The sequence below is a fragment of the Tenrec ecaudatus genome, chromosome 6 (genome assembly GCF_050624435.1).
Source record: "Tenrec ecaudatus isolate mTenEca1 chromosome 6, mTenEca1.hap1, whole genome shotgun sequence".
Classification (NCBI taxonomy): domain Eukaryota; kingdom Metazoa; phylum Chordata; class Mammalia; order Afrosoricida; family Tenrecidae; genus Tenrec; species Tenrec ecaudatus.
Genome location: NC_134535.1, coordinates 95,893,580 through 95,920,265, shown reverse-complemented (window position 1 = coordinate 95,920,265; position 26,686 = coordinate 95,893,580). Strand labels below are relative to the sequence as shown.

Sequence of the window (26,686 nt, the reverse complement as noted above, 5' to 3'; positions counted from 1 at the left end):
CAGAAGAGATATCTATCCAGGGTGCAGCATATCACTGATGAAAGGCATAACTATACCCTAGTTCTTTAATATTTCATTCCCCTCCTAGTATGGTCTTAGTTTTACCTCGTTAATCTTGTGAGACTTGTGTATGTTCATTTGTATAATTAAGATAATTCTATGCATGAAATCCAAATTAAGATAAACCCTTCAGAAGTAGTAATGATTCCTGAGGGGACAGGAAGAGAGGGACTAAGAGGGAATCAATAGCAATGATGACTGTACAATGTCACTGGAGAATGAATAACAGAATTGCAGGTGAATGGACACATTGGATGGTGTAAGACACGGCAAAGTAATAATATAATAATAAGGGATCCTGGGGGGTGAGGCGGGGGGGAGGGGAGAAAGGGGAGCTGATATCAAAGAGTTCAAGAAGAAAGACAATGTTTGGAAAATGACAGGTGGTAGCAATTGCCCAATTATGCTTGCTCTATTTGAATGATAGATTGTTATAATATCCACGAGCTTCCAATAACATGATTAAAAAATAAATAAAAATAAAATCGAATTCAGGATAGACTGGCACGCAACATAAATGAAACCTCACTGTACTTCACAGACAGAACTTTTTCAATTTGCCTTCCAATTAACAGTCTCAGGAAAAATATCTTACGGTACTAAAGTATATCAAAAACCTAATATTTTATTAAGTTATACCATGGGAAATACCATTTAGGAGTTACAAGTTTTTCATGTAATACTTGGATCAAAAAATAATGTTCTGAAAGTTGAAATGGGAAACTCTGGTATTTTTTAATGAGAATGAGTTAGACCCTCACAATATGGAATAACACTCAATAGAATGGAAAAACCTACTGATAAATACACTACTTTGATAATTCTGAGGGAATAATGCTAGTTACCAAGGCTACACAGGTCACAATGGCTACTGTGCATCCCTACTTATATAGAATACACCAAAGAGGCAAAGCCATAGAGGAATTGTTTGCATGCATGGTCTAACTAGAGAGAAATAGAATTTTTATAATATTGATTCATCTCATCTATGAATATAGTATATCTTGCTATTTATTTAAATCCTCTTCCATTTCATTCAACAATATTTTAGTTTTTAGCATTTTAATCTTGAGGGTTTTTGGTAAATTGATCTGTAAGAAATACTTGTAGTTTTATGTTATTTTGAATAGTACTTAAATTTTTTTATATGCTAACTATAGCTTGTTAGTAAGAGTTTGTTTTGCACTGGCCTTTTAAAGACAGTGCTAAGTTCACATATTTGTTACACCAGCAAAAACCAAAGCCACACACTGGAGTAGAGTTTACTGATTCCTTTCCAATGTGTTCTTTCATTTTATGGCCATTCTTGCACTGGCTTGGACCGCTAGTGCAGTGCTGCAGAGAAGAAGTGCACATTCTTACCTTGAAAAGGTTAAAAGATTAGCCATTCACTATTAAATATGTAAGTTGTAGCTTTTCAAAGGTGTTTTTATTAGATTGACAGTTTCTTTCCATTCCTAATCTTCCAAAAGTGTTTTTAATCATGCATGCTTTAAGTATTGAAATGATCCTATAGGGTTTTCTCCTTTATTCTATTAACCTAGAGACTATATCAGCTAATTATAAATGTCAAACCAACCTATATTCATTTGTATTGCTAGATTCAATTTCCCAATACTTTCTGTGTCTATATTCATGAGGGAAATTAGCATTCAGTGGAATATTGGCATATGGTTTTCCATTATTGTACTTTTACAGATTTGCTATCAAGACACCATTCTCACAGAATAAGCTGGAAAGTCCTACAACCATGCAGCCTCTTCTATTTTCTGAAAGAGTTAATGTAAGATTGGTTTTACTGCTCCCCTACATATTTTGTATTATATACTAATGATGTCATTCGGGGCTGGCATATTTTCAGGGAGATTTTGACCTGCATGTTTGATTTCTAAAGCAGGTATAGAAGGCAATGTAGCTTTTAAATTTTTTCTATTAGTTATGAACATTTTTGTCTTAGGACTTTGTCTCCTTTACCTAATGACTGTCTTCAATTTAATAGTGATTAAAGTTTTCTCCCTATCACTCTTTCTCCTTGATGAGTTTGTATAGAACGTAATCAATTTTATTGATCTGTAAAAAATGTTTTAGTTTTATTGATTTTATTGCTTTTTCATTTTATATTTAAATTATTTTTACTCTTTATTATTTCTTTTCTCCTATTAATTTGGGTTATATCTGCTCTTTACCTATCTACCTCATTACTGGAAATTTACATAATTGAATTTAGAACTTCCTTATTTTTCAGTATAACAACTTTAAGAACAAATTTGTTTCTCAGCACTGCTTCTACTGGATCCTGACAGTTTTGAAACATAGTTTCATTTTCAGTGGGCCTAAAATATTTTCTATTTACTTTGCAATTTCTTCTTAAACCATGTACGATTTGAACATGTGCTGTTCAATTTGAAAATACTTGGGCATTTAAGAAAAATAAAATGTCCTTGATACCTAATTTAACTTTACTGTACTCAGAAAATGTCCTTTCATGAGGTGAATTGCTTAAAATTTGCTGATACTGATACGAGAGCTCGACACAGCATCGATCTTGGTAATGTGCCAGGTGCGTCTGAAAATACCATGTCCTCCCTCTGCCACTGCTGGCGCAGGCTTCCCGAAACAGTCAGGTCCAGCTGGTTGACAAAGGTATGCGTCTCTGCTATCTTACCATTTTTGTCTCGGTTTTATCATTTACTGAGAGAGTAATGAAAAACCCTCCAGTTACATTATTGTATTCATTTATTCATGGTATATTTTGAAGCTCTATTATTAGATGAATATACATTTAAGGTTGTTAGGTCTTCTTGGTGACTTGATCTGTTTATTACTATGAAATGGCCCTCTTTAATAATGTTCTATAGTCCGTAATTGTCTTTGTTTAATTATCAACATAGCCACGTTAGCTTTTATATTATTAATATTTCCAATATATGTATTTCCCATCTTTATTTATAACTCCTATATGACAGATGGGACTGCAAAATATATAATGATTTTTCTGTTTATTGCTTGATTTCTCTGGACATTCTTAATCTACTACCCAATTCACAATAAAAAGCTAAAAGAAAGTCCCACAATGTGATTCTCACATCTAAAATAGTAACAATAGTCTCTTAATAACATCCATTAGACAACCATGGTTCAGATTTTCTGTACTATATCTAGAAAAAAAGATTTTGTCACAGTTTATTTGACTCACTAATGAAATAAGGCTTGACTCAAAAATCAAACTTTGTACTTGGCTGCTTTTATTGAGGTAGTGGAAAATAAAAAATATATAAGGAAATTTAAAAATAGTGTTGTCATGACCTTGAGTCAATACTCTTGAGTTATATTTAAAATAGTAATGCAAAGGTATAATTTTGAATTTTAGTTAAATAGGATTCCTACATTTTTAATGGAAGATTCCATTTGTAATCAAACAATATCGCTCTTGGAAATTTCTCTGAAGCTTACACAGCCATAAGATTTTCTGCAAATGAATACATAAAAAATCTGACCAGCAAAATACTTTTTAAAGAAAAATAGATGTTTCCTCCTTAAGCACTTGCATGTTTATGAAAGAACTTTTTAATTTCACATTTGCCATCTTGGACCACTCTGTATTTTGAAAGTTTTTAGGTATGGACAATTTCCAATATGAGTAATTTCCTATTGCTTTATCTATATTTAATTGCCAAATTTTGTTAGGACATAATCACATATTCCAAGAGAAGAAAAAAAAGTTCAAGATTATTTTAAAATTTCCCTGAATTCTGTTGTCTATTTCTTTATGAAAGTTAAGAGTTAAATTAACTTGAAATGTGAAGACTGGGGACAGGACATCAAAAAATTAATCAACCATTCTGACACAGATTGTACTGGTGAAGATTTAATGTCACTGATTTGCCTCCTAAAGAAATGTGCTACAGATATAGACAGCAAGTGTAACAGGTTTGTGAGGAATAAGTTCATCAAAGACACTTAATGAATTATTCATAACTTCCTCATCGTACTTTGTACTTTTTTCCAGTAGCCTAAACATTTTCCAAATAGAGGCTAATGTGAAAATTTGTTTCTCCTGAAGAAAAATAAGTGAAAGCTTGAGCTGACTTTAATTAATCAAGTAACATAATGGCGCATTTTAAAGAAATTTAATAAAAACTTGATAATGCTAACCACTGGTATAACTATAAACAATTTAATGAAAAGAAATAGATGATAATTCTATTGACTAGGATCAGAGAGTAAAATAAGCTACTAGCTTTTTACTGTCTAGATGGAATTAGTTTTCTGACTCCAGGTAGCGCTCTCTGATAAATCTGAGCTAAGATGTCCATTGATGTTGGAGTTTTTGAAAGAAGCCTTCTAAATCCCATATACCCAACCATGAATCAGAACTAGTTAAAGAAGAAAGACAGTAAGACAGAGAATATGATAAGTTATATTGAGTCTGTGATGGTTTGGCCTAAACTATTGGCACTCCCAATACAGTATGCAATATATATGCAATATATATATATGGCCTTTTCCATATAATAAAAATTATATGGAAAATAGAACCGATAAATACTTTGCCAAACTATCAAGAGGACTGGTGGGCTGGAGCATTCCTTCTTTCTCCCTACTACAGTTAGTGCGATAATATTCACTGAGAAATTTGTATCTTGGGAGGCCTGAAGGCACTGTGTCTTCAGTGTTGACCTGCTGGCTGCAACCTATGAGTCGCTCTGAAGGAGAAAAATGAGGCTGTCTGTTCCTGCAAAGATGTCCGACTCAGAAACTCCTTTTGGATTTCTAGGAGTTAAAATAGACTCAATGGCAGCGAGTTCATTGGCTTTGGTAGGCACCATGCCTGGCAGGGAAAGGAGCCCTATTCCTTCTTTGCCCTTGTATAAGTTCCAGCTTGGGGATAGCTAGCGGCACAGCAGCACGCAAATACCCACATTGCAACTTCAGAGAATAATTATAGGATATATAAGAAATACCAGAGAACAAGTTTATTTAAGGTCATGAGGGAAAGAATATAGGTATTTGGCATAATAGCTGAAAGGCATCTTAATCTATGTTAAGTACAATGAAATAGCATCTTGCATTTCCAGTTTTGGGGAAAAATGATTGCTATTTCTTATGCTAACTTCTGAAAAAGAAAGCCAAATGTCAAATAAATATAGCCCAAACACTGGGGAAGTAAAACGATCTGCTAACATTTCAGAATAAATCAGTAGTGTTACAAAGCCATAGATTTGTGAAGTACTTTCCTTTCTTTCAGGAATATCGTGTTTGTTCAAGAAATTCAGTTAGATGTTCAAACTCATGTAACTAGTTACACTGTAAACTCTAGAGCATTGGGGAATCTTAAATTGAAAAGGATGAAGCATTATAACGTACCCTAGACTAATCTGAACTGAGGTCGGTAAGAGTTTCACTAGCATTTTACTACATTGCTAATCAAGATGCTTCTTTCTGGTTTTCTGTTTGTTTGGTGTATGTCAGTGTGTGTTCTCCAAATCAGTACATGCACTGATGCTCTAACTAATAAGATAGCGTCACTTTCTGGAAACAACTGTTCCCGTTCTCACTGATAAGGTAAAGGACCAGGGGCAATAAATTGAGAATGTCCAGAGACATCAAGGGGTGAAGAGAAAATAAATTGTAATATTAAACTGAACACAACTATATGTATGTAAAAGACAATTTATACAAATTGAAAGTGAAAATACTACATTAAAAAACAAATACACAAACAATAATGTATTTCCGTGGCTTTCTTTGGAATGTGCTGCCAGAGCCTCTAGCCTTTATCTTCATTCTCTTTCCTCTTGGGTGAAAGTGGTGAAAAGGAATGTTCTACTGATTTCAGAGGATTTCTAAACATTACCATTTTTTAGTCTGAAAAGTCTTTATTAAAAATGCATAGAGGATCAGATACTCTGAACTTGTTTTTAATATCCAACATACTTGGATATTGCCTTTTATCATGAGAAAGTATACTATTATTCCAGTGTAGATGGGGTCAGTCCAAATTTCAGAAAGTCAATGGCTCACAAATGCCTGAGGGAAATAATAATGAAAGCCCATGTAGGCCCTAAGTGACTCTGTTCTTCTGTTCTCATGATAGTGGGACACATAGAACATCTCACCCAGTCTTTGAGGTGGAAGATAAAAGAATGAACAGTATCAGGGAAGCACTGATCATAAAGTTCACTGAAGATTTCATTCAAGAGTGCTCATAAAAAATTCACTTTTTACAGTTAACTCTCTCATAACCAGTTGATTTTTTGCTGGGAGGTGGATGTGTGAATGAGGGTGAGATGAAGGAAGTTTCAGTCAAAATTATACTATAGATGCAAGCCATTGTTGGAGGAAAGTTTGATAATATACTTAATTATTCTTATAATTAATGTCAACCTAGAATCTGAATAAATAGGGAGATATGGCCAAGATGATCCACTAGGTAGATATCCAGACCTAGTACAAGAATTTAGATAAATTAATATGGTAGGGGAGGTTAATTTTATAGAAATACTTTTTTTCTCTGACCTGTGTGTGTATTAAAGAACATAAACTGTACCAAAATCTGCAGTATTGACAAGCACGTAATTCAAGATTGCTTATGTTTCTGGACTTGAAAAGTAATATACCAGATGAATCTGATCTATGGAATTACTTACAGACAAACGGCAGTCTGCAGCTCTAGATTTTAAGGAATCCCCAGATGGTTCAAATGGATGAAGTGCTTAGTGACATTTTCTGACAGTGAGCCACAGAAAGCCCAACAAAGCACAGTTCTACTCGGTCGCCATGAGTCAGTAGATTCAGTGGCATCTGGAAAGCAGGCTTACCGTGTGTATCCTACGTAAGGACTTCCAATGAAGCAGACGCACGAGGAGAACTGCACTACAAAGAGACTCTTTTTCAGATGTGACTCTGGCAAAAGTTCATTTTAACTCCACTATGGTTAATTTTCAAATCTAGCTTAGGTTTTTTTCCCTTCTCATAACGGACTATATATTGACCTTGAAGAAGTATATTTAGATATTGATTATGTAATTACGGACAAAAGGAAATTTTATAAATGCATAACTGAGAGACATCTTTAGAATACATGAAAATTATGAAGGGAGAAAAAAACTACCTTTTTTGCTATTTAGTATAGTCTTAAATTTGATCTTATATTATTTTAAAACCAATATGATCAGATCTCTGGGATATCAGTGAATTCTTCAAGGGAACAGGCTGAATATTTCTCTAAATAACATATACATACATACATACATACACACACACATATAGACATAGACTCACTCATGTGTGGTGTAATGGGTTAAGAGTTGGGCAGTTAACAGGTTAACTACGTGGACAGTGATTCAAACCCACCAGCCACTCTGAAGGAGACAGATGAGGCTATCTATCCCTGAAAAGATGTGCAGTCTTGGGGACCCTAAGGAAACCCAACTCTAACCTGTTCTTTTTTTTTCTTTCAGACACCTGAAAATCAACATTTATTACAGCACAATGCACAATTTCTAAAAGGTAGAAACAATGTAAATGCTCATCAACAGATGAATAAACAGAATGCTGTACATCCACTCAATAGACTATTACGTAGCCAATAGAAGTGAATTTTCTTGTGTCTTTTTTCCCAAAGATATGTATTTAATGTATTTTTTTTTACAAAACCTTATCACCTTCAAAGTACTCTCCATTATACTTAATACATTTGTCAAATCAGCAATTCCATTCTTGGAAACATTTTTCAATCTCATCTGTTTGGATGGCTGACAGCACCTCCCTTGTTTAACTTCACCTCTTCTATGTCATCAAATCATTTCCCTTTCATGTCCCTCTTCATTTGCGGAAACCAAAATAAGTCACACGTAGAGAGGTCAGGTGAGTAAGGTGGGTGGTGCAAGAGAGGCATGCTGTTTTCTGCCCCAAACTCACACACTGAGGTGGCTGTGTGAGCAGGTGCATTGTCGTGGTGGCAAAACAAGTCCCCTTTTTTGACACAAATCAGACTTTTGTCAACTCTAACCTGTTCTGTAGGGTCATTATGAGCTACAATGGACTTGCTGGCAGTGGATTTGGATAATGGCGACAGGCAATATGTAGTTCAGAGTAACATGATTTAGGTATATGACTAAATTTTATTTTTAAACAGTTCAGTGCTTTCGTTAATGTTAGATAAATATTAACATTATAACAAAAGCCAAATCTACTGCCATCAAGTTGATTCTGACTCAGTGATTCTATAAGAGTAGAATTGCTGAGACTGAAAATCCTTAAAAGTGCAGACTGCAGACTGCATCTTCTTTATCCTATAGAGTGGCTGGTGGGTTTGAACTGCTAACCTTGCAGTTATCAGTCCAGTGCTTAACCCTCTGTACCACCAAGAATCAACCTTATATATTAACTAAAATCGCATCATTCTCATTTTTCTATTAAGAGACTTCCTTTCCTTGAAATAAGTATGAATGGACATACCAGAGGGACCCCGTAGAATTCAGCCCAGGAGAGTTGCTTAGAGGGAAATGCAACACTGCTGGAATGCAAGAGGAGTATCATAAAGATATGTAGGCACAGACCCATGGGGCTAGGGGCTTTTGGCTTACCTCAGTGGAGCCGGAGCCGGGACCATTTGGAGCCTGTCGGGAGGCTTGGTCTCAACACAGTTAGTTTGCCACCACCCGCTTCGGGGCAGGGAATGGACTCTTGCAGCTCCATGGGCAAGGATTGGAGTTCAGCTACATCATCTCTTCTCTGTCCCTCCCTTGGTCTTGGAGGACTGCGCAGGGGCCTCTTTTAAACACAGCCACAGCTTGCCGCTGCTGCCTTGGAGCAGGGACTAAACCCTTGCAGCTCCACTGGTGGGGATCAGGACTCAGCTCCATTGTTGTTTGTTTCCATCTCTTCACTATGTCCCCCACTACCTTGCCGTCCACAGGCTTGGCAGGCTTGGTTTTAAACTTTTTTTCTCCTCCTCTTTGTCTCTTTCTTGGTCTCTCACACACTACTGCTAACCTCCAGACCACTCCCCTTAGCCTAGAGCATTTACGCCTGTGCCACACCAAGCTAGGTGAGCTTCACCATGTGTAGTTAGCCTGAGGCTTGGAAAGGCCCTGTCGACCTCCACCAGGGAATTCTCTGCTCAACATCTTCAGGGGAATTCCTGCCTGTGTGCCTGGGGTCCTAAGATAGCTCGGCCAACACTCCTGAACATTCCAAGCTGCTGCAGGAACCACTGCTCAACCTCTGCAATGCCAAAGCAGGCAGCCCACCAGCTTTCTGGGTCACTCCCCTAAAAGGGAAGCCATAGGAGGATAAAGTGGTAGGTTAATTCCATAGTGAAATAAGTTGTAGGCAGTTCGAAGAAGTCCTACAAGTCTCTCAGAGTGAGCCAGTGCTCTTCAACTCCCTGGAAAATGGCACCTAGCTCCTCTAAAACAACACAATGCAAACAGCCATCAGCCCCAATGACCTCAATGGAAAAATGGGAGAAACAAAAGGCAATGGCAGAAGATGTCCTGAACATAATGGCATGCATAGAAGAAGCAGACATTGAGCTGCCACAGAAAGAAATTTTCAGAATGTTACTTGGAGTCATACAGGATATGAGGGAAACAATACTGAAAAAGGATGAAATGATAGAAGAGGTAAAAGCCATAAACCATAGGGAAATACAGGAGCTTAGGGAGGACATAACAAAAACCAGTAGTAGACTCACGGATCTCGAGAAGCGACTGCAGGAATTAGAGAACTGCATTTAACAAATGCAAACAAAAATCTAGTAAGATCATCAGAGAAGCTGAAGAAAACTTAAGAGCTATGTCTGATGCTATGAAGCAGAACAACATTAGAATTAATGACTTACTGGAGGAAGACACAACAAAGAAGTAATCTGCAACAACAGTGAGAGAATTCTTGGAGGAAAACTTCCCCAGCTTAATGAATTAAAACCAGGCAACCATTCAGGAGGCTGAAAGAACACCAGCTAGACTGGATCCAAAGAAGTTACCAAGGCACACAATAGTTAAATTATCCAACTTTAAGGAAAAGAAGAAAATCATGAGAGCAGCTAGGGAAAAACAAGCAATCACATATAAAGGTTCGCAAATAAGAATATGCTCAGACTTATCAGCAGAAACTATGAAGAAGAGGAGAGAGTGGAATAACATATTCCAAAACTTGAAGGAAGCAATGCAAACCCAAGAATACTCTACCCAGCCAAATTATCGATCAAGATAGATGGAGAAGAGTCTTCCCAGACAAGGAAAATCTCAAAGAATACGTCAGAAGAAACACGGCCCTACAAAGGATTCTTGCCAACCCAGTATGGGCAAAAGAACAGCACTCACCAAGCAGAAATAAGAGAACACCACACAGAACAACCTCACCCAGAGGGCAAAAAAGAGAAAACAGACCTACGATAGCATTGACTTATAGATAGAAAGAATTCAAAGGCTGCTGAGGTAAGCTTTAAAAAGAAAAAAGGCAAAAGGGTCATAAGGAAAAAGCTCGGGCATGGAAACATTCCTGGGGCAAGGACCAGGAAACATAGCAGGAACCAGACCAAATACAGGGATACACAGAGTAGACAACTAAAAAGGAGGTGGGGAAAGGAAAAAGATAATAATAATAAAAAATAAAAGGGTAGTGGGGCACAGGGCACTAACCCACCCAAGGGGGGGGGGTGTATCATTTGTGTCTCCACAGGGAGAGAGGGGCCAGATTTCAACCCGGTGCTCTAAGATGTGAATGCAACATGCATGTGTGGAGTAGGGAACCCAGTGAAGAGGTCTGGGGGGGGCTGGCCTGAACCCCAACTACTAAGTGGACACCTGCCCCTCTACTCAAAAGAATTTATTTCAAAGGACGGCACTGAATCTACAGCTCCGGAAGAGGGACATATCTGATCGGAACACACGGGGGCAGATGAAGGGGCAAAGGAGAGAGTGGAGCACATCCATCATGGCCCACCAGGCCAGGAGGTCAATGTTCCCAATTAGAGCAGCCAATCGACAGAGAGGAACACATGGCCGGCCCCGCTATGAGACATGACGCTCCTCACTAACCCATAGTCATATAGGGGACAACACCGGAGACACAGTGTGAGAATTGTACCCAATCAGATCCCGTCACACTGAGGGAAAACATTAAGGGGTTCCAACAGAACAGCAAGGGAATGGAGCAGCGAGGTTCCCAGGGAACGCTGAAGGTGGACTTTGGTGCCCCAACAGACTGGACTAGAAAACACTTCTAAAGGCCAATAAACAATCCTTGAACTAACTACAAGGTTTTCTTTCTTGTTTGTGTGTGTGTGTGTGTTTGTCATTAGTTTGCTGTTGGTTTGTTGTATATTGTTGCTTGGTTTTGCTCTGTTTTGTTTTTGTGCATGTTATTATCTCCACAGGTCTATCTAATTAAGATAGGCTGGATGAACAATCAGAGGGGAAAACGGTTCCAACAGTTCCAGGGGGACAATGGAGAGGGGGAGGTGGGGGGAAAGGTAGTGGTGTTAACAAACCCAGCGACAAAGGAACAAGAAGTGATCCAAATTGGTGGTGAGGAGGAGGTGGGAGGCCTGGTAGAGCGTGATCAAGGATAATGTAACAAAGAGGAATTACTGAAACTCTGGTGGGGACTGAGCGTGATAGTGGGACAGGAGAAAAGTCAAAGGAAATAGAGGAAAGAGCTGGGAGGCAAAGGGCATTTATAGAGGTCTAGATAAAGACATGTACATATGCAAATATATTTATACATGAGGATGGGGAAATAGATATATGTGCATTTATTTATACGTTTAGTATTAAGGTAGCAGAAGGACATAGGGCCTCCACTCAAGTACTCCCTCAATGCAAGAATACTTTCTTCTATTAAATTGGCATTCTATGATGCTCACCTCCCCAACACAACCACTGAGGACAAAGAGGGTGAACAACCACATGTGAAGAAAGCTGATGGTGCCTGACTATCAAAAGATATAGCGTCTGGAGTCTTAAAGGCTTGAAGGTAAACAAGCGGCCATCTGGCTCAGAAGCAATAAAGCCCACATGGAAGAAGCACACCAGCCTGCGTGACCACGAGGTGTCGAAGGGATCAGGTGTATCAGGCATCAAAGAACAGAAAATCATATCATTGTGTGCTCACCTCCCTGATAAGATCGCTGAAGACAAATGGGTATTTAAGCAAATGTGGTGAAGAAAGCTGATGTTGCCCGGCTATCAAAAAATACCGTGTTTGGGGTCTTAAAGGCTTGAAGGTAAACAAGTGGCCATCTAGCTCAGAAGCAACAAAGCCCATATGGAAGAAGCACACCAGCCTGTGCGATCACAAGGTGTCAAAAGGATCAGGTATTGGCATCATCAGTACAAAAAAAATCTTACGATAGTGAATGAGGTGGGGAGTGTGGAGTGAGATGCATAACCCATTTGTAGGCCACTGGATATCCCCTTATAGAAGGGTCTTGGTGAGGAGACGAGCCAGTCAGAGTGTGATGTAGCAACGATGAAAAATACAACTTTCCTCCAGTTCCTTAATGCTTCCTCTCGCCCCCCCACCCCACACTGTCATAATCTGAATCCTACCTTGCAAGTCTGGCTAGACCAGAGGATGTAAACTGTTACAGATGGGAACGGAAACACAGGGAATCCAGGGCGGATGATCCCCTCAGGACTAGTGGTGCGAGTGGCAATACTGGGAGGGTGGGTTGGAAAAGGGGAACCGATTTTAAGGATCTACATATGACCATCTCCCTGGGAGACAGGCAACAGAAGAGTGGGTGAAGGGAGAAGTAGGACAGAGCAAGATATGACAAAATAATAATATCAAGGGTTCAAGGGGAGGGAGGGGAAAAAATGAGGACCTGATGCCAGGGGCTTGGGTGAGGAGCAAATGTTTTGAGAATGATGAAGGCAACGAATGTACAAATGTGCTTTATAAAATTGATGTATGTATGAATTGTGATAAGAGTTGTAAGAGCCCCTAATAAAATGATTTTAAAAAAGAAATAAGTATGAATGTAGGAAATATAACTATAAAATGAAATGAGTAGAACACAGTATCCTTTAATCTGTAATTGTAACAATTTCTTCCTCCTGGATATTTTCCAGTGAGGACAATCTTTTCCGTGAAGGCTATAATTCCCAGTTTGTCATTTAGCAATTATTAATTGCATGTTTGGTATGTATAAGGGGATGAAGCTTTAAAATAATGGAAGACATAGTCATAGAATTTTTATAATGTAGAAGAGGACTCTTGGTGACACATTGAGATGAAACTGCAAGGTCAATTGTATCCCACGAGCTATTCTGAGGAAGAAATACAAGGTTCTGTGCTTCAGTACAGATTTAAAGTCTAGGAAATGGTATAGTTGTATTCTCTCCTACAGGGCTGTGATAGTTAAATAATTCCAGGTCAACTTAATAAATAAGTATAGGGGTGGAGTCTAGTCTGTCAATCAGGTCACCACCTGATGATGCCTCTTTTTGAGCATGGCCTTCTCATGAAAATTCTGGGAACTTCCTCTCTTTCTGCACATGGGCCACACTCTCTATCTGCTTCACCTTCCTGTTGAGGAGCCACACTCAGAGAGCTGGAGGAGCCAGTGCTGGATTGGATCCACAAGACTTTTCACCGCTGGCCAGTGATCTTCCTGCATTCGGCATCATTGCATGTGCTGCGTGAGTCTGAAGAGGAGCTTATGGACTAGTATCGGACATATGCGCTAATAATCAGACTTAAGGACTCTATCTAGACTGGCTGGGTGTTTTCTCCATCAACTATTGCTCTTTGTCCTGAAGAAAAATTTGATGGCAGTGGATTTAGAAGAACTATCTAAACACAGATTGTAAGGTAGCATAATTACCATATAAATTATACATGGGAAGTGAGAAAGGCATACAAAGGATATGACAGACATTTATTTCCTGGGCTAATCAGAGTCAGGTAGAGATTGAGCAGAGGGACAAGGAAGGTATGGTCTAGGCAGAAGGACACTGTGAGGAAAGGCAAAGGATCATGAAGTGCACGAGGCACAGAGAGGGGTTTGGGTTGACTGAAGTTAGTTCTGCGTGGGAAAGTGACAAGATGCTGGGAAGACAGGCTGGTATTGCAACCGAGTGCAGCCTGGAAGGAGCATCTTCTCTGAATGAATGTGATCAACCCCGCACCCAGTGCAAGTCGGAACAATGAACTGCCAAATAGGGACTGTATCTAGCTATTTTTGTACTCCTAATTACAGAGCTAAAATGCTATATTATGGGAAACAAATACTGAATCAGCCCATTATAAAAGTATCCTTCATTAGCAATACTTTTAAATAGTCAGGCGGTTTTAAAGTTCCAGAATAGATTATAGGGAGCCATGAGGTAGGGAGGTGAATAAATAGACAAAAATAAATAGGAAAAAAAAGGATTCTAATTTTAATTTAACTTGTAAAAGGTAGGTTTGTAGTCTTCAAAGTGTCTTTCTGGCCAATCTTAGCAAAGGAAATATGTGTACAGAATATTATTACCTTAACATGTGCACGGCATTACAGTGTCTTTAGACACACCCTTATTTCATCTTCAGAACAGCCTATTGTCTTGGAGCAGCGGTTCTCAACCTGTGGGTTCGATCCCTTTGGGGGTCAAACAACCTTATCACAGGGGTCTCCTGATTCATAACAGTAGCAAAATTACAGTTATGAAGTAGCAATGAAAATAATGTTATGGTTGGGGGGGTCACAACATGAAAGGGTCACGGCATGAGGAAGGCTGAGAAGCACTGCCCTAGAGGGTAATATGATCCCATTTCACAGATGAGTATATTGGGGTTTAGAGAAGACTAGGTGAGCCTGGTGCCTTATAGTAAGGTAAGTGATGACAATCAACATTTGAATATGAGTGTAAACTGCCCATCTTTCTACTATCCAATTGTTATTCTCCTAAAGGAGATGGATTTACTACAATTTTGACTTTGAGAAAGTCATTCAAGTCCTTTTCTATTATTGTCTTATTTGGTACGTAGATTGGAAAGGAAAATCACGCTTTCTTCACAGAAATCTTGAATTGGTTCTGGAAAGTCACTTGTACTTTTTTTTTTTTTTTTTACAAACTTGTCCATTGTACCTTGTTTTCAAATGCAGTGAGAAACAATATTCATTCATGGTCTTTGATTTTTAAAAATCTTTGCTATGTGTGTTGTATGCCAATTTTCATTTCAAATATAGACTCAGCCACCTCTCTTTCCTTGAGCAGTATTGTCAAATATTTCTCTATTTTATTAGTCCTTAAGAACTAATTTGTTTTTATCCCCTTTACAGATCTTTGCTTTGAATTATTTTTTTCACCTTTTCAATTTCTGTTCTCTTACTCTATCTGCTTACTCTATTTTGTTGTTCTTCTTGAGCACAACTTTTAGTTATTATTTTCATTTCTTTAAGTTTAACAGTTTTTTTTCTGCCGCCGCCCCAGACCCAAGTTTAACAGTTTTATTGACATATAATTCATGCACTATAGTTTAAATATATTTTAAAAAGTTGGGCAATCATCACCGCAATCAATTTTAGAACATCTTCTTCATTCTTGCATCTGTTATTACTGGTTCCCCATCACACCCCCTCCAGTCTACCCTGCAAGAACCTTAAGGAACGATTAATCTAAGTTATTGTTGCTATGGATTTACCTAGCTTGGATTTCATATAAAGAAAATCATACAAAAAAACCCAGTAATTACACCCAAATAAAATTTAGAAAAACGTCAATATAAGAGCATAAGCAAAACTAGAAATTAATAATGGGTTAAAAGGGAAAACACATGAGTATTCCAAATTTTAACCTACCGGTATTTATATCTGCAGCAATTCACTATTCAATGCACTCTGTCCGAAGGCAAGACTGTTTACACCACCAGTCCATGGTCCCAGGGAATTCAATGGAGGCTTACCTTAGGTGGGAACGCTGGGTTTTCACTGCCATCCACAGCCTTCTATAAACCTGGTGCTCAGAATTTAAGCTCTAATATTGTTCCCTCTTCTGATTTTGGATTTTATTATTTACAGTACTTTCTATAAAGTTTCCGTTTCATACATGCAATTCCATGTGAACTTAAATGACACCTCACTTAGACGGCTGTTTGTTTTAAGAAACGCCTTTCCGACCCTAGACGCACCATTGGCTCTGCACCACATTTTGTTTCCTGAGGGCAAATTTGGAGCAGAGGCACATCATAAGAACTAATTGTCCTGAGTTAGGGTTATGGTTCAATGCAAGCTGAAAGTCCACTTGCACACCCACAGCTAGTACACATTCCAGGTCCACTTTAGAGGCACCATTATCAGCCTGTGGGAAAATAAGTTAGTGACTTCCATGAGGCATTTGGTAATTCTAATAAACTATTACTTTTAATCATATGTTTTTCTTATGATTTCATTCCTAATCCATTAATTTGAGGCTTTCTCCCCAGTTCCAAACTAAACCTGAATGGATGATGGACATTTTATATTGATAACTCAGTGTCCAGCAAAATAATCATTATGAACAATATCATTCTTCCACCTGTTGTGTTGTCAGACAACAGAGCTATTGTTAGAGATCAGAAAAACTGTTAAGTTTACCTTTTAGGAATCTCAAAAAATAGTCCCCATAATAATTTGAGCGAATCTCTCTGCCTTGAATTTAACTGGTTTTGCAGATCCCGCAGGAGTCAGTTTTAATTTCACTCTTGTTTCTAAAGCCTCTTTAATGAGACTAAGAGACCTGTCTGCAGCTGCCCCGTGGTCACAGAGACATGTCTGAGCACATGTTGCTAAGGAAACGCCCATGCATGTGTGAACTGAAGTGGTTTCTTCCAAACCAAGAGGCTCTTGGTAATTTTAAAATGTTTTCCCAACTAGTGATTATCTTTGTTTTAATTGTCTCTAATAGTGCACATAGTGAAGAGCCCATTGTAATTCGCTATGGTTCAAGATATAAAAATAGAATGTAAAAATCAATGAACAATCTTTCTGAAATAAAGTAATATGCATTTCTACCAAAAAGTTGTACCATTTGTTATTTGCAAAAAGTATGAATCCCTGACGATTTTGAGACCTTCCGACATTTAGACGTTCTGCTGAGTGTGCTAGTGGGTTCCTTCACCATTAGTGGGTCTAATAAATTTATGAATTAATGTTGTGAGATACAGGAAACTACATGCATCTATTAGTGTTACACAGTCTTAGTAACATATTCCTAATTCTAGATAGTAAATTTCAATTTCTCTTCCTACTGGTAAGGGTAAGGGAAAGTCTAAGGGTTTAAAACTGTAAAACATTAAATCCAGATATCATTTAATTAACTTACTAACAAAAATTACACACTGGATGTCTTTAAAAGAATCTCTTCCAAGTTTTTATTCTGAGTAATAATTGCATTTCTTCCATATACTTGAGAGTTGGTGTGTTTAAAATGTTTTGGATATTTACTTAATTACCATGTAATTTATTTTTACTTCTCTGAGGGTAATTTTATAATAAAATTAATGGCAGTAGCACAATGATAATGCTAATACATTACACTTTAGAGCTCTGTGGAGACACACAGGCTTTATTACAGGTTTCATTGACTTTACACTATGACATAGAGAGGTTGAGTGTATATTACTCTCCCTTTGGGAATTTAAACAAAAAATATTATGCACCCCAAGTAACATTCACACCTGTTTTGTGTCTATCGATAAATCATTTTATCAATGTTGGGAACACTTGTTTCATAGAACTACTTTTAGGTCTACTACAAACTAATGTGCCTTGCGAAAAGGTGGAAAGTTAATGGTTTCCCATATTAGATCCATGCCAGTGATTATTCAAATTTTACATCTGTTTATTTCATTTTACTAAAGTTCAGGTAAGTATTCTAAGGAAAATAAGCTATCTGAAAGAATTTAAAGTGATATTAATTTTGACTTGACAATTTTCTGCCTTTTACATAATATCAATAATGTATGCTTGCTAAAATGTAGTTTGGGAATTATTATTGTAGTTAAACAATAGGAAAATTCAATGAGAACAAATGTCTTGGTACAATTTGGAAAAACTTGCCTAAACTAAAAACCAAAACTCTTGTAAGCACATCAGGGCAGAGATGGGCCTGGACTCTGTGTTGCCTGAAGCTCAGGCCCACTTTCCACTCTGGAAGCCAAAAGCATAGTGTGGCAATGGCTCACAACTCACATTCACCGGGGTGTATGTATGTATGTATGTATGTATGTATGTATGTATGTATGTGTGTGTATAAATTATATATATATGCTGGCAAAGTAGTGTTGTCATAAAGACTACATAATTTAAGAGAACCATTGTAAATACAAGCACTCTGTAACCTTAAATGTCAGACTCTGTTTCAACACTCAGTGTCCTCTTAGAAAACAACAACAACCAAACAAACCCAAACCTACTGTGGATTCTGACTCATAGTGACCACATACTGAGTTTCTGAGACTGTAACTCTTTCCAGGGGCAGATAGGCTCATCTTTCTCTTACTTCTTACTATCTTGTTATCCAACATTTCATATTTATTACAATAGTAAAAAAATTAGCTTTTTGGCACATCAATGAAGTGTGTTTGTTAGTAACAAGTACTGGGGTTCAAGGCAAGAGTAATGCTGGCCATGGTGGCTAAAATTATGTATCAGCTCAGGTGAGCCATGAGTTTCAGTAATCTGGTAATTATGTGTTGATTGGATCTGGCAGTTACGCAGTGAGGCCATCAGCCTTCGATCTATCTGTTTGTCTGTCTGTCTGATGTGGTCATCCTCCACATTTGTGCAATACAGATATTAGCATAATGATCTGCCCCTGGGCCGTAACCCTGCTCATGAGTAAGGAGTGGTGAACAATACAGGCCATACCTGCCCCAGGCGGCTTCATTGGTTGATGCTTTATTCACCGGAACACAGGAGGAGTCAGTGACAGTTGATCTGTTCATCTTGTAGCAGAAACCGCAGCTAGGGTCCAACATGCATTCATTACAGTAACTGTAAAACGAGGAGAAAAAGTTATAATCGTTTCACAGAGACAACTGCTGTTCATGATATACTTGCTCCACTTTTCTCTAGATTTTTCACATGACTCGCAGTCAGGTTGGGGCCATGGGATTAGTCTATGGCATGAGATGCATGCCAAGACAGAGGAGGGCAAGCCTGTTTCTTCCGTTTCCATGTTCTCTGGCTGCAGGATGCCTGGAAGCCAGTGGACACAGAGGAGGCTTGAATATGAGATCCTAGATGTAAAAAACTTGAGTCAATCTGCATCACATAAACGTTTGGCCTCCTAAGTCAGTGATGTTCGCTACTATAGTACAAGCTAACCCACAGGTAATATATGAACTGGGTCATAAAAGGAATGTACCCAGCATACGAGAGAAGGGCCTTAGAGGAAACCGCTTATTTTACAATTAAATATAAGTCAGCACCGATATATTAAAATCCTACTTTGTACAAGTGATTATACTATGGAGTGTGGGAAGCGAATCTGGCTAAGTGAACCAGGGCCAAGTCATCAGAAAAAATATATAAAGAACAATACAGCCAACTTGCGGACAACTTGCAGACAACTTGCGGTTACCACTTCCGGACAACTCTTCCTTGCCTTTTACTATCATGTGAATTTGTCCGCATTTTTCAACAAATGGGAGAAAGACTCTATGCCTGCAGGGTTGCAGTCTTGGAAACACACAGGGCTATCATTTCTATACTATAGAATCTATAGGGCTATTATGGGTCGGCATCATCTCAATGGCAGTGCATTGGTTTTTGATTTTGCAATAAATGAACCAAGCCCTTAGTCACACCAAATCAAACCAAACCAAGCCAAGCCAAACCAAGCCAATCCCAATACACTCACCTGGAGTTAATTCCAACTCATAGAGATCCTATAGGACAAAGTCGAAATAGTGTTTCATGGAAACACACTGCCACATCTTACTTTGCAAAAATGGCTGGGGAGTGCAAGCTGCTGACCTTTCAGTTGGCAGCTGATCATAAAGCCACTGGCTCCTGGACACAACCCCTACTAATCACCTTCACCTGCTGTGGTTGCAGATTTTCAATCATCGAAATAGCTTTGAGCCTTTTCTCGAACGAAACTAAGGCTAAATTAGAACAGCATGCCCTGCCCCAATATACCTACAAATTCTTCAATACACACGTAGGAACAGATGTTGACCACACCCCAAGGTCTGCCTGTATTTCTGATTTCTCAACATCGAAAGGTCAATATTCTTTAAAAAGGTGATTTGGCAATGTAAATATATAATTGTCGACTCCTGTGACAAGTATACTACAGAAAGATTAGAAAGATATACCCTAAGCTTCTAGCTTTGAGAACCAGCCTAGGCTTATTTGTAGAGGAAAGAAAATCGTTCTATATTTTGTTTGTTTATTCTGCTCATGAGAGGTCAAATATAATAACCCTAATTGTTCCAGTTTAACAACCTTGGTTGTTTGGGAAAGGTCAACTCACTCATTTGCAGAGAACTAGCTTTCTACTTATTTCTCTGAAAATATGTAGTTCACATAAAAAGGTCAAAAATCATAAGCATAAAGTCTAATAATTAGCGAGAACCTACTATCTCTGCATGTCAGACATATGGGCGTTATCCACTCTGCCTTACATATCCAAATTCTAACCACTCATCCCTTGTTCCAACATGTTTATTAAAGACACCCTAGATCAGTCATTCAACAAATAGAAAGAATTGCATCTACTTTGTTTCAGGTATTGGAATAAATTGTTTTTGCTGTTAGTTGCTGGCTAAGTCAATTGTGACTTATGAAAACCCAATGCCATGTGTGCTTATGGCAATTCAACCCCACATTAGAGAGTTTATAGAATTTTTAAGTCTGTGACCTTCTGGAAGTAGGTCACCAGGCCTTTCTTCCAAGGCACCTCCATCCAACAGATTGCCTGCCTTGGTGATACTTATTTGTATAAGAACTGACTCTTCAAATCCTTCCCTGTTCACTCACTTTTTCTTTTGTCTAGTTGCCTCCGTATCTAGCTTCATGACCATGACAATCGTTTGATCACCCAATTACCCTATCTCTTCATTTCTTCATCCCATCTAGCTGTCAAAAATTCTAGTTATATATGAATGCATGGAACTTGGTGACACATGTGTGTATGTATCCAACAACAAATCCAGTGGTTGGTTGTTTGAACTCACTTCATAGCTCAACAGAAGAAAAGACCTACTTATATGCTTCCGTGGAGATTGCAGGAGGGAAATTCTATGTTCTTATATATGTTGTCATAAGTCAAACTGATTCAATGGCACACAAGGGAAATTAGAAAATATTTTGAGATACATAAAAATGAAGGCACATCATATCAAAATTTAGGAGATGCAGAGGACAGAATGCTTGCAATTTTAGTTTTTTAAAAATGTTTAAACATTTTTATGCTTACAGTTAAGAAAAGAATGCTTTCATATTAACAACCTAGATGTTGGCTGTATAATGAAGTAGGGCATTCATTTAAAAGGTCTGAGATAGGACCGGAAATTGGAATGAATGCAAGCCCAGAGAGAAACTGGTAAGAAGAACAGCTGCACCTTAAAACTGAAGAGTGAAAAAGTAGATTGGAGAGTTGTGTTTGCTATTCAGAAGACAGCACTGTTCCGACCTGCTGCCTTTTAATCACTCTGTAAAGCTGCAGCTGAAGTCATTTGCAAAGAATAAAGGAAAGTGAAGCGGTGGAGGTCTGAAGACCGTGAAGAGACCTGAGAGTCCATCTATAGGTCGGAGGAAATAGTCTGGTGTAGAGTCAACTAGAGAAAACTGCTAAGAATTTCTGGCTCGTTGCATGTGCATTTGAGGCTGATCACGGTGACTTGTAGAAAAGCTCATGGTCTGGCCTTTTGTGGTGCCTTCACCTACATATGGCTGTGGCAGGGACTGAACAGGCAAGATGGATATAATGCCGCATTCTCCATCCTAGAGAATGTCCCATGTGTACTTGAGAAGCCTGCTGTTGGATTGTGCTCTTTAGCTATGTTAGGGACTGTACGGTTTATGGTCATTCTGCTACTCTTACAGTATCTTAACCTCCTGGTTTCTAATAGTCTTCACAACCACACTGCTTAATTCAATGCCTGGGAATTATTATCTAAGTAAACCAAACGCTAGCAAATTATAAACTTTGGGATATGTCTGGGCTAGCTACTTATTTTTGTAAATTGTTTAATTGGTACGCACACATGCGTCTTTGTTGATATGCTTTCTATGGCTGTTTCTGTGCTACAGCCGCACAGATATAGAGTTGCAACAGAAACCAAAGGGCTTGCAAAAACACTGTTATCTGGCCCTTACAGAATTATGTGTGCTGACCCTTGGTCTGGTACTTCTTTACAGATTCCATAAGGTGATACCTCAGTCCTCTCCCTCAAGCCCCATCCCCATTTGGCATTTATCTGCCTCATGCAGACATTGAACACATCTTTCTTCCGACCCTTCACTTGTTCCATGGCATTACTTCATTGTCTTAGGCAGGCGTCCTCAAACTACGGCCGGCGGGCCACATGTGGCCTAGTGAGGACATTTATCCAGCCTGCCGGTGTTTGTGCCCTGTTTGTATTTTTACTTCAAAGTAAGATATGTGCACTGTGCATAGGAATTTGTTCATAGTTTTTTTTTTTTAAGTCCAGGCCTCCGACGGGTCTGAGGGACAGTGAACTGGCCCCCTGTTTAAAAAATTTGAGGACCCCTGGTCTTATGGGTAAATTCCTTTCACCATGCTTATAAGGCCAGAACACCTGTCTATGTGTTTTTTTAGTACAGCCACAAGGAGCTCTGGTTGCACAATGGTTATATGTTAGGCTGTTAACCGAAAGGTCAGCAGTTCAAAACCACCAGCTGCTCTTCTGAAGAAAGATGAGGCTTTCTGTGCCTGTAAAGAGTTAGTCTCAGAAACTCACAGAGGCAGTTCTACCCTGTCCTTGAGTCAGAATATACTCAATGGAAGATAGTTGTGCTTTTTTAAAAGAAAAATTATAGCCAACCCTACACACTATTATGCTTGACTGCTCCTATTTCTTCCTTGCCACGTGTAGGCTACTTAGAACTGCTGGAGAAATAACCTAACTAAGGACATTAGCAAAACAATAGTCATCGATTCAACCTAAGCTGGATTCTTACAGCTTGTAGGAAACTTCTCCACACCCCTCTTCTATGACTTTGTTCACGTTCACAGTTGACATTCCAAAAAGTCACAAGCTCCCTCAAACTCTAATCATAATTCTCCTATGCATCTCTCAGAAGAGGACCTTCCCAACTATTTCCTCTGAGGGACAACTGGCGGGAGTATGCACGAGCTTTCCCAGCTATAACCTCGCACACGAGCAAAGCTGCTGATGACACCTATCCTCACCTCTCCTGATAGGGTCTAAAAGGAGGTGTCGAAGGTCCTTTCTCTCCAGGGCTTTCCACAGCGTCCTTGTAGACATCAACAGCACCGCTTACCACTCCTCACTTCCTTTTCGCTTTTGGCCCTCTTGCAGAAGCTACTGGCATACCATGCAGGCTTGAGTGTGATACAGATGAAAGCCATCTTTTCCACATCAGCTCACAGTTTACCCTCGACAAAAGAGGCCAAGCACTAAATGGCTTACAATTTCCTTGCCTCCTTGCCACCTCGGGGAGCTGGACACTGGGAACTGATATTGCTGGTTCTTATCTTGTGTCTTTGGAGGAAAGACAAAATTTCATACAATTCCTCATCCTTTATCTGGATTTAAAAATGATTATCATAGAGACTATTTATGGCAAAATCCTACCACACACAAAAAAACAGCATCTCAACGTGCATCTTGAAGTTTAGAATCTGTTTTATTTTCTCACAGGTTAGAAGTTCTGAATGCAGAGTGGCAGCTCCAGGGGCAGCTTTCTCCCTGTGTCGGCTCTGGAAGAAGGTCCTTGTCTCTTCAGCGTCTGTTTCCTGATTCCTTGAAGATCTCTGTGTGTCTCCGTAGCAATCATCCCTTGGGTAAAGGTTCTCAGTACAGGGACCCAGAGTCCAAAGGATGTGTCTTACTCGTGTCTTTTTCTTGATGGTAGTCAGCTCCCCTGATGTCTGCTAGATTGTTCAAACTCTTTTAGATATCAAGAGATCAATTTAAGATGCAGCACTATCCTGTAGAGTGCATCCTTCCTCTTGAACCGTATAGAGGTTGTAACACATAGGATAATCACATAAGATTACATAATAGATAACAATGTTCTAATATTGAGAGTCAGAGTTTATTCAAGTTGACCCACATTTTGGTGGAACACAGATCGATCCACAACAGACTGGATCCCAATGCAGGTTTACTGAAAGAAGTAAAACACAAGTGCTTTACAATTCAAGGCATCACCAGGAGTTATCAGCTTGTTTTTGACCATATATGGAGTATTTGTTTCTTCAGGTAAAGATCTCATTAGTCATTTTTAGGGTGAAATAAAAGTAAAAATAGTTCTATTCTTTTTCAAAGGGTACAGGTAAGCTCAGCTCTGCTTTTAAACTTTAAGCTTTTTAAACTTCCAGAGGCAAAAGGCTGCTATTTGCAAACACTTAGCTGGTTAGTAATTTTGGTTAGTAAATTTTGTTGAACTGGCTAATAATTTTGGTGAGTCATAAATAAAATAATAATTTTTGAAAATTGCCCTCTAGAAATACCAACTGGGAGAGGCAATTTCCTTGAGGCTGAGGCAGAGGAGCCACAGAGAGAAAGGACTCTCAGGTTTAAGTCAGAGCCTGTAACACTCTATAGTAAAAGGGCTCTAGGGAATGTTAGCGGAATTTCTGGCAGGGCCCAGAATTCATGGTATTGTTCTCTGCTGTTGAAATTTCACCTGGGAAGAGGGAGCAGGAGACTCGATGATATTCTACTACGCGCACAACTGCCAGGAGAAGTGAATGCAGAGCATACTCAAACTTTTCCTGGGAAACTGGGAAATCAGAGCACAGACCACAATTATGATGAGAACCAAACAGTTCTTTTCTTGCTAGTGGCAGGGGATAAAGATTTAACTTTGAATCTCTGGCACTTCTTACTTAGAAGGAGAAAAAAGTAAGTGTTCACATATTTAGAACAAAACAGGTCCTGAAACTCTAAAATGTGTCCAATTAAAGTAAAAAAAGGGCACAACAAAAGGCGGCCTAGTGTCCACTGGAGAGAAAAGATGACCCATTTTAACTCAATCAATTTGTACGTGTTTCACAAAACAGCCTGGGTCTATACCAACTCTGCCTCCTTCTGTCTCCTAAGGAAATCTTTTAACAATTGATTTGGGTTAATTTAGAGCATGTTTCGTTTCTATTCTGTGAAGTCTGATGTAAACTTGGTCCTGCAGAAACGGTCCTTTGGTTTTGAAGTATGTACTATTAAACCCAGTAAGATGGAACACTAAGAACAATGTTGGTCTCTGCTAGACCCTAAATTTAAGACGGTCACTAGCAGCAAATGCAGGCATTGGGATGATCTGTGAGCAATGCTCCACTTTCGTTCTTTACACTCACTCATTCCTTCCTTCCTTTGCCTATTTTGAGTGACGAATGGGGCTTTCTGTTAAACAACTTCTTTTGCTTCTGGTGTTAGCGATTTCAAACCTCCTGACTTAGTCTGATCTACCTCTGTACTGCTAAGGGAGTTCCAGGACAGGGGGGAGGGGAAAGGGGGGGCGCGGGGGGGCTTCTTTCTCTGCAGGAGTGTGGATATCAAAAGATTCCTTCCTCCTACTCAAGACTTGCACTCTTGAGAGCAAGGACAACCTGCAGAACTTAAATACGTGGCAGAGAATTTAAAAGCTGGTGGCCTATTGGTATTCATTTCATGAGTAGGTTATGCTTCACTACTCACTTAAAGCTGCTCTAACGGTGACTGCCAGTGATATCCTCATTGTTAATTCTGGACACTTTTCTGTCTCAATCTTATCGTTCTGGATGAATTTTCTCTCTTTCTGAAAACTTTCTCATCCCTGTGCGCCTTCAGATTCCTATTCTTATGTTTCTCTTACTACTCAGGCTTCTGGGTCTTAGTCTTTGAGTGTAAAATGCTCCTTTGGTTCTGTTACTATCTTCTTTCTTCACTCTTGGAAAACCAACCTTTACATGACCATTACTATCAGTGAGACACCCCCAAACCATGTCCCTTGTTCCTACGCTCCAGCCAGAATCACATTTCCAACTGCTGATTATCTGGATGGTTTCCAAGGACATCAAACTCAACACACTTGAAGCTCAGTTCTGTTTCCCTGCCTTTGGTGGTCTCCAAACTAAAATCTGATCCTGATTCTAGACCACCCACATTTAAATATGCACCAACTTCAATTTAATCTCAAAGTATCTGTGGTTTCTCTACTGTCTAGTCTCCTCGTTGCCATCTTCTTACTTATACTCTTACAACGGTCTTCTCTGAAACCCGCTTGATTCTTCCCACTCCATTGTCTAGTAGTTTACATCCAACCTCACCAGATCCTTCTACTGTTTGACACAATGTACAGGATGGAGACCACCTCCCTACTTTGCCATCACCTCCTCTGTTAAACTTTGTGGGCCTAGCAGAACTAGGTGCATGGCTATGTTGTCAGAGGACCACAAAAATCTATTTTTATGATAGCCAATCCAACTGTTTTAATAAAGGTTTATGATGT

At 38.9% G+C, this 26,686-nt stretch overlaps 1 protein-coding gene across 1 annotated transcript in view; it reads right to left on the bottom strand.

Annotated features, from left to right (window-relative positions):
* SLC2A13 (solute carrier family 2 member 13) overlaps positions 1-26,686 on the bottom strand; it is a 380,204-nt gene that overhangs the window by 51,737 nt on the left and 301,781 nt on the right. Inside the window, exon 7 of the mRNA XM_075551886.1 lies at positions 18,908-19,033. Within this exon, the coding sequence (XP_075408001.1) occupies positions 18,908-19,033 (126 nt within the window). The remainder of the gene's footprint in view (positions 1-18,907; positions 19,034-26,686) is intronic.